This window comes from Glandiceps talaboti, chromosome 4 (assembly GCF_964340395.1).
Source record: "Glandiceps talaboti chromosome 4, keGlaTala1.1, whole genome shotgun sequence".
NCBI lineage: Eukaryota > Metazoa > Hemichordata > Enteropneusta > Spengelidae > Glandiceps > Glandiceps talaboti.
This window is the reverse complement of record NC_135552.1, coordinates 762,113-774,632: the sequence shown is the minus strand read 5'-3', so window position 1 is coordinate 774,632 and position 12,520 is coordinate 762,113. Positions and strand designations below refer to the sequence as shown.

Below are 12,520 nucleotides of genomic sequence, written 5' to 3'. Positions count from 1 at the left end.
TAAGTCAATATATTTCACTAACCCAATATGTAATAACATCTTAACCCAATATGTAATAACATCTTAACCCAATATGTAATAACATCTTAACCCAATATGTAATACTAACCCAATATGTAATAACAACTTAACCCAATATGTAATACTAACCCAATATGTAATAACATCTTAACCCAATATGTAATAACATCTTAACCCAATATGTAATAACATCTTAACCCAATATGTAATACTAACCCAATATGTAATAACAACTTAACCCAATATGTAATACTAATCCAATATGTAATAACATCTTAACCCAATATGTAATAACATCTTAACCCAATATGTAATACTAACCCAATATGTAATAACATCTTAACCCAATATGTAATAACATCTTAACCCAATATGTAATACTAACCCAATATGTAATAACAACTTAACCCAATATGTAATACTAACCCAATATGTAATAACATCTTAACCCAATATGTAATAACATCTTAACCCAATATGTAATAACAACTTAACCCAATATGTAATAACAACTTAACCCAATATGTAATACTAACCCAATATGTAATAACAACTTAACCCAATATGTAATAACATCTTAACCCAATATGTAATAACATCTTAACCCAATATGTAATAACATCTTAACCCAATATGTAATACTAACCCAATATGTAATAACAACTTAACCCAATATGTAATACTAACCCAATATGTAATAACAACTTAACCCAATATGTAATAACATCTTAACCCAATATGTAATAACATCTTAACCCAATATGTAATACTAACCCAATATGTAATAACAACTTAACCCAATATGTAATACTAACCCAATATGTAATAACATCTTAACCCAATATGTAATACTAACCCAATATGTAATAACAACTTAACCCAATATGTAATAACATCTTAACCCAATATGTAATAACATCTTAACCCAATATGTAATACTAACCCAATATGTAATAACATCTTAACCCAATATGTAATACTAACCCAATATGTAATACTAACCCAATATGTAATACTAACCCAATATGTAATAACATCTTAACCCAATATGTAATACTAACCCAATATGTAATAACATCTTAACCCAATATGTAATAACATCTTAACCCAATATGTAATACTAACCCAATATGTAATAACAACTTAACCCAATATGTAATAACAACTTAACCCAATATGTAATACTAACCCAATATGTAATAACAACTTAACCCAATATGTAATACTAACCCAATATGTTTTAACATCTTAACCCAATATGTAATAACAACTTAACCCAATATGTAATACTAACCCAATATGTAATAACAACTTAACCCAATATGTAATAACAACTTAACCCAATATGTAATAACAACTTAACCCAATATGTAATACTAACCCAATATGTAATAACAACTTAACCCAATATGTAATACTAACCCAATATGTAATAACAACTTAACCCAATATGTAATACTAACCCAATATGTAATAACAACTTAACCCAATATGTAATACTAACCCAATATGTAATAACAACTTAACCCAATATGTAATACTAACCCAATATGTAATAACAACTTAACCCAATATGTAATACTAACCCAATATGTAATAACAACTTAACCCAATATGTAATACTAACCCAATATGTAATAACAACTTAACCCAATATGTAATACTAACCCAATATGTAATAACATCTTAACCCAATATGTAATAAACCTTAACTCAATATGTTTCACTAACCCAATATGTCAGGTGGTTTTTGAGTTGAAGTCATCCACACACACACACACACACACACAACACACAGACAGACAGAGACCGTACCATGTATGCACATAGCACTAATGTTCCTTATCAGTTTAGTTGTGCTAAAAATATGATCCAACCTCTCGCTGATCGGCCTGAAAGGATAGAGATCATACATGTATATATTTTACCGGTCCACTCAATAATTTTGGAATTATAGATAATAGACCAGAAAGACACAGTTTTAGACCTAATTTGCATATCATTGATGGGATAATCATGCCATGAACAATTCTTCATCGAAAAACTCCTAAGAACATTCCCACCAAATATCATACCCATCTGCTCAGTAGTTTTTGAATTTAAACTTTTTAACCAAAATTACCTTTTTTGACTTAAAAGTCACACACCGGTAATATGATCATTTTGCTTTGAACAATTTGACACCACAAGTAATATCTCCACCAAATACCAAGGCAATAGGCCTGGTGGTTTTTGAGTTTCAGTTGTGCACACACACTGAGACAGACAGACACTAAGACAGACATCTACACCGCACCATGCCCATAGCACTACTGAACTTTATTAGTTCAGTTGTGCTAATAAAATGATTCTCCAACACACGTTTTGTGTTTCGATACATCTCTCACATGAAATGGTCTATGGTCAAAGCCTACATTGTATGTATGACATTGGAAATAACTAAAATGGTTACAAATTGTGAAAGTCCTATAGCCATACACATACCCTGAATTTAAATGTTCAACCAAGGCATGTGCAAATGATGTAGCTGATGCAGACAGTTCCCTTCTTCTCTTTTCTGAAAAATAAAGAAAATAGGCATGTCTTGATATGTTGTAAACAAATTACACCGTTTTGCATGAAATGTTCCTACTACAGTATATGTACTAAGTACAGAACTGCAAATTTAATTACCTTCACAGAATTTCATAATATACGGTACATGTATTTGTCTGTACATGTACATTTGTAGTATAGAACTCTACTGCTACTACTATCAGTGCTACCTTGGTACAAATCATGTACGTTGTTACTTGTAATATGCCAAGGTAGCACTGTCTGATAGAGTTCTATATTCCTAGGTTGCACTGATAGACTCCTGTTCTAAGGTAGCACTGATAGACTCCTGTTCTAAGGTAGCACTGATAGACTCCTGTTCTAAGGTAGCACTGATAGACTCCTGTTCTAAGGTAGCACTGATAGACTCCTGTTCTAAGGTAGCACTGATAGACTTCTACATTTCTGTCTTGTATATTCTAAGATAACAATGATCAGGTTTTACTGGTACATTCCAAGGTAGCACTGATAGGGTTCTATATTCCAAGATAGCACTAATACTAGAGTTCTATATTCAACGGTAACACTGATATGGTTCTACATTTTTGTATATTCTAAAGTAGCACTGATAGAGTACTATCAGTGTTTGATCTAGGATTTGTAAAATGGGTGCCATATGCATGCCCCCTGCTCATCAAAATGGGGTCATTCCAAAAAAAAAAGCGGGCCATGAAAAATGAACCAAATTTTAGCCCATATTTAGGTGTCCGAAAGCGAGAAGATAATATTAAATTGTTGATAAAGACACATCATTTGGAAAGCTAGATATTATGTGTACCTGAAATGTGTGAATACTGGAATACTAAAATGAAAGGTGTGATAAAAACAGTGTGCCCTCTTAAGCCAATTCCTAGTTATGCACCAAAATTTGGTGTTCCCCTATCTCTTACTATATGGTGACGCACAAGAAATGCCAGTTTTTTCACAACAACAAAATTTGGCTATCATTAGAGGGCACATGGGCTAACACTTGTCTGAAGTTACCAACCATACTACACATCAATGGATAATGGGCTGCATCAGAACAAACAAAAGACAGGTAGGTATTTTTCAGAATTCTTTATTGCAACAAGCAATTACATTTGTGTATAATAAAGTTGTAATAGTACAACATCATCACAAAAAGTGCCAATTCTGCTAGGATCAAATTTTCCTCAACTTGCTTGTTTATTAAAAGTACTTCACTTGCGCTGTTTTACAGAATTCTAGTGGTCTTTGTCATTTGCATGTATTGGTTAGAGTTGAGGTCCTATAATTTCTACAACCTCTCACTAATAATTAAATTGAACTTTTCTTGGTTTTCTTACAGGTTCGATAAACCTTGCCCCTCATCTTCATCCATGGTCATTCATCTCCTAAAAAGAGAAAAATTTGACTGATTTTCAATTTTGTTGTCAATATCTTTTGCCTAAATCAAATATCATTTAATGTAATTCTTATGGTTAACATCAGCTTTCAAGTCAACTAATAAAAACTATTGCGTCTGTCATTGAAAAATAAATCACTGTATTGCCCATCAATTTAGAGTCCTTGAAAATGAAATTCGAAATTGAGGTTTTCATGAAAAAAGACTAAGTATGAAAGGATGGGTATACATAGAGGGGCAGCTGTTGCCATCTCAATCACAATATTCAATAGACACTTTAAAATTTGGCAAAATTAAAATGTGGCTGGTGATAAAAAATAAAAGATAAGGAGAAAATAAAAATGCTGTTCAACAGGCAACCTATCAAATCACATTGGGTAGGTAGGTTTTTTTGTCAAGGATGTAAAACAAATACCGCAAATCTTACGTACATTGTTGCACAACTTCATGTTCAGGGCAATGATAGATATTTATTACACCTTGACATTCTTACACAAGCTGTCATTGTCAGAATCAAATCACATAATTTTCTTTAAATAGACTATTGCCTGCACAGTGATATTGTCCGTGCATGCAAAGACTAATGCCCGGCACTATTGCCCACTGAAGTTATTATGACTGTTGTGCTTCTCTTATGCGCATGTTTTCCAGTGTTGCGCATTCGAGGTGACAAAGTAACTAAAGGGAGACACAAAAGTTTATTTCTTGCAGAAATTTTAATAAATATCATTACACAGATTAGCTGTGGGGATACTTGATCTCCTACAAATAATGCAGGCCATGTCCATAATAGAAGCTTATATGCAAGTACAATTTTGAAATGCATCATCAGAGAGAAACTTTTCTTCTATCGATGATGAATGATGATGAATGATGACTACAATGAGTGAACGGTGTAATAAAATTAATAACACATGCACTGGGCAATATCACAATTAGTGCCTGCCCTCGGGCTGGCACTCTTTACCAAAATTTTGATGCCCTTGCCCAACATCCACATTTTGGTAAAGAGTGCCAACCCTTGGACAGGCACTAAATTTCAGCCCAATCTGCTCAGTAGTTTTGGAATTATAGATTTTTAACCAAAAAGACACATTTTTAGCCCTAATTTGCATATCACTGATGGAATCATCCCGTCATGGACAAATCTTACTTTACATCCCCTTAAGAATGTTCCCACCAAATTTTGTACCAATCTGCCCAGTAGTTTCTGAGTTTAAGTTTTTTGACCAAAAATCACATTTTTTGACCCAAATCGCACACCTGTTATGCGATCATTTTGATTTGAAAAATTTCCCAACTAGACACCCAAGGTAATGGACCCACCAAATATCGTGGCAATCGGTTCAGCGGTTTTTGACTTTAAGTTGTTTAAACACACACACACACACACAGACAGACAGACAGACAGACAGACAGACAGACAGACGCCGGGCGATCCCTATAGCACTACTGAACCTCAGTTCAGTTGTGCTAAAAATTAACGTGGGAAGGGGGGTACTTAAGTGATGGGCACTGACCAGAAATAATTTTTTTTCTTGGCCTTTAAAACTCTTTCTACTGTGAGTGCTATGCTACAACGTTCTATAAAGCTTCACATTACATGCTGTGGTTGGCCAGGAGATCACTAACAGCAATGGGCAAGTAGCAATCAATGAGAAAAAACAACTTCTTGCAGACATGTATGTTCTGTTGTATTCCAACAATTGTCTGTAGGAAAGACAATCTCAAAACTTTGCCCTTACGGAAGACATTCAGTTTAAATCTGGTATATGCCAAGGTAGCACTGATAGGGTTCTATAATTTGTAAGGTAACACTGATACGGTTCTATATTCTATGGTAGCACTGATAAAAGTCTATCTTCAAAGCTACATTCCAAGGTAGTACACTACAGATAGAGTTCTACATTCCAAGGTAGTACTGATAGAGTTCTATCTTTCAAGGTACATGTAGCAGTGATAAGGTTCTATATTCTTTAAGGTAGCACTGATAAAGGTCTATCTTCCAAGGTAGTACTGATAGAGTTCTATATTCCAAGGTAGCACTCAGACTCAGAGATCAACAGTGTATACTAAGTATTGATTTATTTCTAGGTATTGTAATCATGTATTTGTCAAATTTAGCAAACTATTTATTTGCGTCCCAATGGCATTGTTGCACAACTGTACAGCTTTTAAAAATGTTTATCGGGTCCGCATGTTGATCCATGCTAGGTATAGGTGTTCATTTGCTGAATGACTATCCAGTTGCCTATCGTATCCAACCATGTTGTTATCTTTGCAATATATGCGATCATTTGACTGTTGCTATGGGTGTGGTCATGTTGCTAGACATATCTGCATACATTTCTGAATGTTTGTTCACTTCTATCTATCTATCTATCTATCTATCTATCTATCTATCTATCTATCTACATTTGTATCTATCTATCTATCTATCTATCTATCTAATGAATTTATATAGTGCCAAATATCCAAAGAAAACAAGTCATTGAGAATGACATAGTTCCCGCTATGATTGGGTTTTAAGGAATTATCACTACTCTGATCACGCAACAACAACAACAACACAACATCAAACAGACTTAGATATGTTGTGTCTGCTTGTTGGACATGGAACATGCCTACAACAATAAAGGATTGGTAGGGTATGGGGGATCATATCACGATGAAAATGGATATGCACATGTATGTCATAGAACACTGTCCTAATACCAACTTTGAATGTGATCTGTTCAAGTATGTCTGAGTTATGGCTTTGGACATGTAAAATTCACAAACAAAATGGCTGCCAGGCAGCCATATTGGATCATCGTATCACGATGAAAATGGATATGCACATGTATGTCATAGAACACTGTCCTAATACCAACTTTGAATGAGATCTGTTCAAGCATGTCTGAGTTATGGCTTTGGACATAGAAAAATCGCAAACAAAATGGCTGCCAGGTGGCCATATTGGATCGTATCACAACAACAATGAATATGCACATTTATGTCATAGAACACTGTCCTAATACCAACTTTGAATGTTCAGTGGTGCTTAGAGTTAGAAAGAAGATGAAAAAGCTCTCTGAAATATGTGAGTTTTCAAGCGTCTTTTGAAAATGTTTACATTAGGAGAGGTTTTAATGTCCAGGGGTAGAGAGTTCCAAAGTTCAGGAGCTGCTGAAGAGAAGGAGCGGCGACCATAGGAAACCAGATTCCATTTGGGTGTATGAACAAAGAGTGAGTAATGAAGAAAGAGGTGTAATTAAGTTCTTGAGATATTGTGGACAGAATCCATTTAGGGCTTTATAAGTGATGAGCAGAAGTTTGAAAACAATATGATGAGATACTGGAAGCCAATGAAGTTGTTTTAGAATAGGGGTTATGTGTTCGCATTTCCTGGTGCGCGTAATAATCCTAGCTGCCGTATTTTGGGCACGTTGTAAGCACTGTAAGTGAACGTCAGGCAGACCATATAGTAAGGAATTACAATAGTCTAGCTTCGATGATATGACAGCATGGACGAGGGTGGCACAAGAATCCTGAGAGAGGTATTTCCTGATGTGTCCAATTTTACGAAGGAGGAAGTGAATGGTGTGGCAGGTGGTAATTATGTGTTGTTGAAATGTATAATTGTCATCAAATATAACACCAATGTTTCTCGCAGATGAAGTAGTTTCAATAACGCTTGACCATATGTTGATGGAAGTGAGAGGCAACAGCGAATGATCAAATTTGGAACGAATTAAAATGACTTCCGTCTTAGAATCATTTAACTTCAGTTTATTTTGCGTCATCCATTTCTTAATATCGTTGACACATTCTTCAATAGAAGATACGACAGAGGTGGTATTGGATTTCTTAAAAGACAAGTACAGTTCATTATCGTCAGCGAATTGGTGAAGTTTATGACGGCGAATGATCTGACCGAGTGGTGAAATATAAATAGTAAACAATAGAGGTCCTAGGACAGAACACTGAGGTACTCAGAACCGTAGCAATTGAGCATGTGACATTTTCCCATTTACTTTAACTGATTGAAATCTGTCTGTGAGGTATGAGTAAAGCCATTTAAGAGGAGTTCCTTTGATACCAAGATCTGACAAACGCTTTAGAAGTATTTCGTGATCTATGGTATCAAACGCTGTGGATAACTCTAAAAGAACAAGAAGAACAATTTGTCCGGAGTCGAGTGCACTCAGAATATCATTATGTACAAGGAGAAGTGCTGTTTCGGTACTGTGGTGTTGTTTGTAGGCAGACTGAAGTGGCTCAAATAAAAGGTTATTATTCTAGAAGTCTGTGAGCTGAGCAGCAACTATCTTTTCAAGTAACTTAGACAGAAACGGTAGATTGAAAATTGGATGAAAGTTTTTGAGAATTTCCGGATCGAGCATGGGTTTCTTTTTAAGTGGTGTGACAACTGCTGATTTCAATAAATGAGGTACAAAGCCAGATTCGAGTGACAAATTAATAATCCAAGTGATAATCACGAGTAGTTTATCAAGACACAGCTTGACAAATGATGTTGGCAATGGATCTAAACTACTTGACTTGTTTGGTGCACCCCTGATGATATCGTGAATTTCCTTCTCTGATACTGGTTGAAAACAATCAAGAGATTCTGAAGAGATGACTTCCACATTGCTAAAGTCAACAGCTGAGCTTTGAGCATCTAGACTTGAGCGGATATCAATGATCTTTTGCATGAAAAAATCACAGAAACGGTTACTTAATTCCAGTTCAGATTTGTGAGACGGAAGCAAAGTGTCATTAGGTGATGATGAAATTGATGACAATATTTTGAAGAGAGACTTTTGATCATGTGCATTCTTTTCAATGAGATCTTTGTAGTAGGTCACTTTGGCGTTGCAGATGAGGAAGTTGATATTTTTACAAGATTCACGATATATTTGTCGGTGAATTTCAAGTTTTGACTTGCGCCACTGCTTTTCAGCACAGTGTCTATTTATGATATGATATGTGTTTTATTGTCATATATATACTGATACATATATAATGAAATGTGCATTGATTTTGCGTGTAATGAAAAATTTACAAAAACGATCCATTTACATTTACAATCCGGTCTAATAGTAACAACACACTTTTTTATGGGTGCATGCTTGTCAAGAAGTTCTCTAAGTTTGGTATTATAAGTATTAACAGCATCAATAAGATCAGACGGTGGATCAGAGAATTCTGTAATGCTGTCAAGATCTTTCTCAAATGTTCAGTTGAAATTTTTGCAAGTTGGCGATAAGTAATTTCTTTTTTTGAGTCGACGTGGTTTAGGGAGAGATAACTTGGCAACAACCGGGTTGTGATCAGAGGAACGTAAACCATCCACATGAAGAGATGATATGAGAGACTCATTGTTACATATACATGTAACTAAATCCAACGTTTGTCCATGTTTGTGGGTGTGATGTTCAACATACTGAGTGAAGTTGCAGGAAGTCAGTACAATGTAGGTCTAGAAACTTCCTAGCGTTAGTATCATTTACATTGTCCACATGAATGTTAAAGTCACCAGTAAGGACTACGTTTGATGCACATGCAGCGTAGTTTTCAATAGCTGAGCCAAACTCACTTAGGAATTTAGGAACTGTCAGCTTATTTTTAGCATTGGGAGGTGCCCCCATGGGCAGAACCAGTCACTGTGGTTGATTTAGCTTTGCAGGGAAGGTGTTTGAAAGAATAACCATTTGGTGTGTAATCATTGAGAATAGGATCATCTTCAGATTCCGGTAGCCATGACTCTGGAACACAAAATATATCAATGCCCTTTTGGACATTCCATGTGGCTAGAGTTAAAAGATCAGACTTCAAGATTTGATTATTAACACGGTCATTTCTTTTAGTTTGTCCTTTAAAACTTTTGTTGCGAGACAATTGAATATTTATATGGTTGATGATAGGCTGTTGAAGTGGTGAGATATTAGTGATGTAAGCAGGATTGGAGTGATTATTGGTAGTGCGAGTTGACTTCAGTTTACGTGAGCCTCCCCTTACTCCTCTGTGGGTTAGAGATCTGGATTGTAAACCATACATCTGCAGTGCATTTGAGTTTGGCATAATTCTTGTTCAGATGCAATAATTCTTGTGTGTTGTAGATTATTGGTTGAGGATAATGATCAAGATGTATGTAGATGAAAAACAATACAGGCAGCAGAATACTAATTTCTCCCATTCTATTCATATTTTCAAGAAAGGCCACTGAAAAGCGGTACAGTTCACACAACAAGGCGACATCCTCAGTTGACATACTGTCGTCACTATCCCATTGTTTTATTGATGACTGACAGCTCACACTGAAAGGACGCTTATCATATCTTTAGCAAAGCAACAAATTAGCTAAATTGTCTTGACAGTTGAATAGCTCCGCTGTTCTTTTTAGTTTTTATTTTGGTAGCGATGTAATAAAGTGGTTAGTGGTTTCATATGATGTCTCACTATAAAACACATTTTACACAGAAAGTTGGTAAAATATTGTACTTTTATACCATAGTCACCATTTTATAAAAAAAATTACTGTTATGAAAATTACACAAAATCTCAGAAAAATAATGACTGGGAAATGCGCGCGCACACACACACACACACACACACACACACAACACAGGATTTTTGAGGTTGGCTATAAATAATTCCAGTGTCTTACAGTTTTAACCCTGGAAAATTTTAATAATGAATGAAATAAACTAGGGATCTAAAATAATTTTGAGGCAATTCGAATTTCAATTTTCTAACAAATTTACCAAAAACATTGTCCATAAGCTTAATTGTCAAAAACATTCAACTTGTAGTAGACATAACATCGTCTAATATTTAAATTTGCGGAGTGTCTTGTGACGGCGCCTGTCAGCAGACTCGGCCAATTTTTTTTCATCATTCCATTGTATTTGCACCTTGTACTTGACATTTCGCAATATTTATAATTCTCAACAAAATACCTCAACATGCTTCACCTCGCTCGTACTCAAAGCAGCCCCGGTATGATCACTGACGCATGACTAGAGAGAACCTTTTCGGATTTACATGTAAAACGGGGAAAGATACGAAAATCATAATAATGCAAAGTCTGAAGCCAAATTAAAGTTGTAATTATTTTAATTATTTTTACTTGCCAAATATTTGCATTTTGGAAATGGCAAGACATGTTCATGTCGATACATCACAGATAACTAACACTAGTTATCTGTGTTTACATGTAAACTGTCGGCCAATAAACACAGTTTGGTCGATTCACTGTACGTACTGCTCTTAACTTCACCTGCATGCCTTTATGGCGTAGGCATGCCTCGCCTTGCTTACGCGAGTTGTCTTCATTCTAGTTCACTGTCACTCCAAATTACACGACAATATAGAATTAATCACAAGTTACATGTTATCTGAAAACATCAAACTTTTATAGTGGGTCTGAAGTGTGATTTTAGTGAGTACCAAAAACTCCCGCGTTCAATGGCTGTGGTAAATCGCCCGGTCGAACAAGGCCAGCTTCAACTTCTGGGTCAAATCAGTCATTTTCTACCGAAAATTCTTCAATGGTCCGGACCGTTACACAACAATCCTACTAAATTTACTTGCCACGGTTATCTAAAACACATAAAAATCCAACTTTTTGTGAAATTTGTAAACTTTCCAGTCTGTATTGAGGAAACTATGAGCGAAAAACCGGGTCAAAATTTTAGGGCCTCAAGTATGCGTCCCGAATTCGTCGGAAAATTGGTATTCATAAAATGTAATGCCGAAATTTATTTTGCTGGCATGAAAGAAGAGATGTCAGTTGAGGTTTAGGCGTTTTCAGTATCTAAAATGGGGGACTCTAGTGAAAGTTACGGCGAGTTGAAAATACCGAAAAATAAGGCCCGTGAGCAGCCATTCAAAGTGTCACTATCTGGAGGATAGATTGTATTTAAATGAGGGTATTGCGGAAGGGGTGCAAAATTTGGATTTGAAGTTTACAACCCTGTTTCAAACAAACACTTGTCATTTGGGTGCACAATGTGTAGAATTATGACTATAGCACATATTACATTGCTTGTTTGACGTCAATAGTTTCTTTTGAAAAGTGGCAGTTTACTTAAAGTCTCGTGGACTGATTTCCAATATGGCGTCGGTCACAATGCTCATTAACATATTAATTTTTTTTATTAAATTACGAAAAAAAAAATCATAAAAAATAGAAAAGAAGATGTGCTGACTTGAAATTAACAAATCTGAGTAAGCTACCCCTGCGCATCAACACATCAGATATCAAAGCAATCTGACAAGTAGTATTTGAGGAGATGATGAAAATATCATAAAAAATTTAAAATGGCACAGATCAACTTGGCATGAACAAATCTGAATAGCCTCCCCACAGGGAACATGCACACCAAATATCGAAGAATTCTGACTGTCACTCTGAGAAGATGATGAAAATATAAAAAGTTGACGGACACCAATGATTCACCTACTCTATACCTCAATACCCGCCTATACATAAAGCTACGCTTTCAGCTTTCGATGACAGCGGAGCTAAAAGTTACCTCAAATTAATGTGTG

At 35.4% G+C, this 12,520-nt stretch overlaps 1 protein-coding gene across 1 annotated transcript in view; it reads right to left on the bottom strand.

Annotated features, from left to right (window-relative positions):
* LOC144433575 (biogenesis of lysosome-related organelles complex 1 subunit 1-like) overlaps positions 1-12,520 on the bottom strand; it is a 40,792-nt gene that overhangs the window by 21,833 nt on the left and 6,439 nt on the right. The window contains exon 2 of the mRNA XM_078121891.1: positions 2,506-2,578. Within this exon, the coding sequence (XP_077978017.1) occupies positions 2,506-2,578 (73 nt within the window). The remainder of the gene's footprint in view (positions 1-2,505; positions 2,579-12,520) is intronic.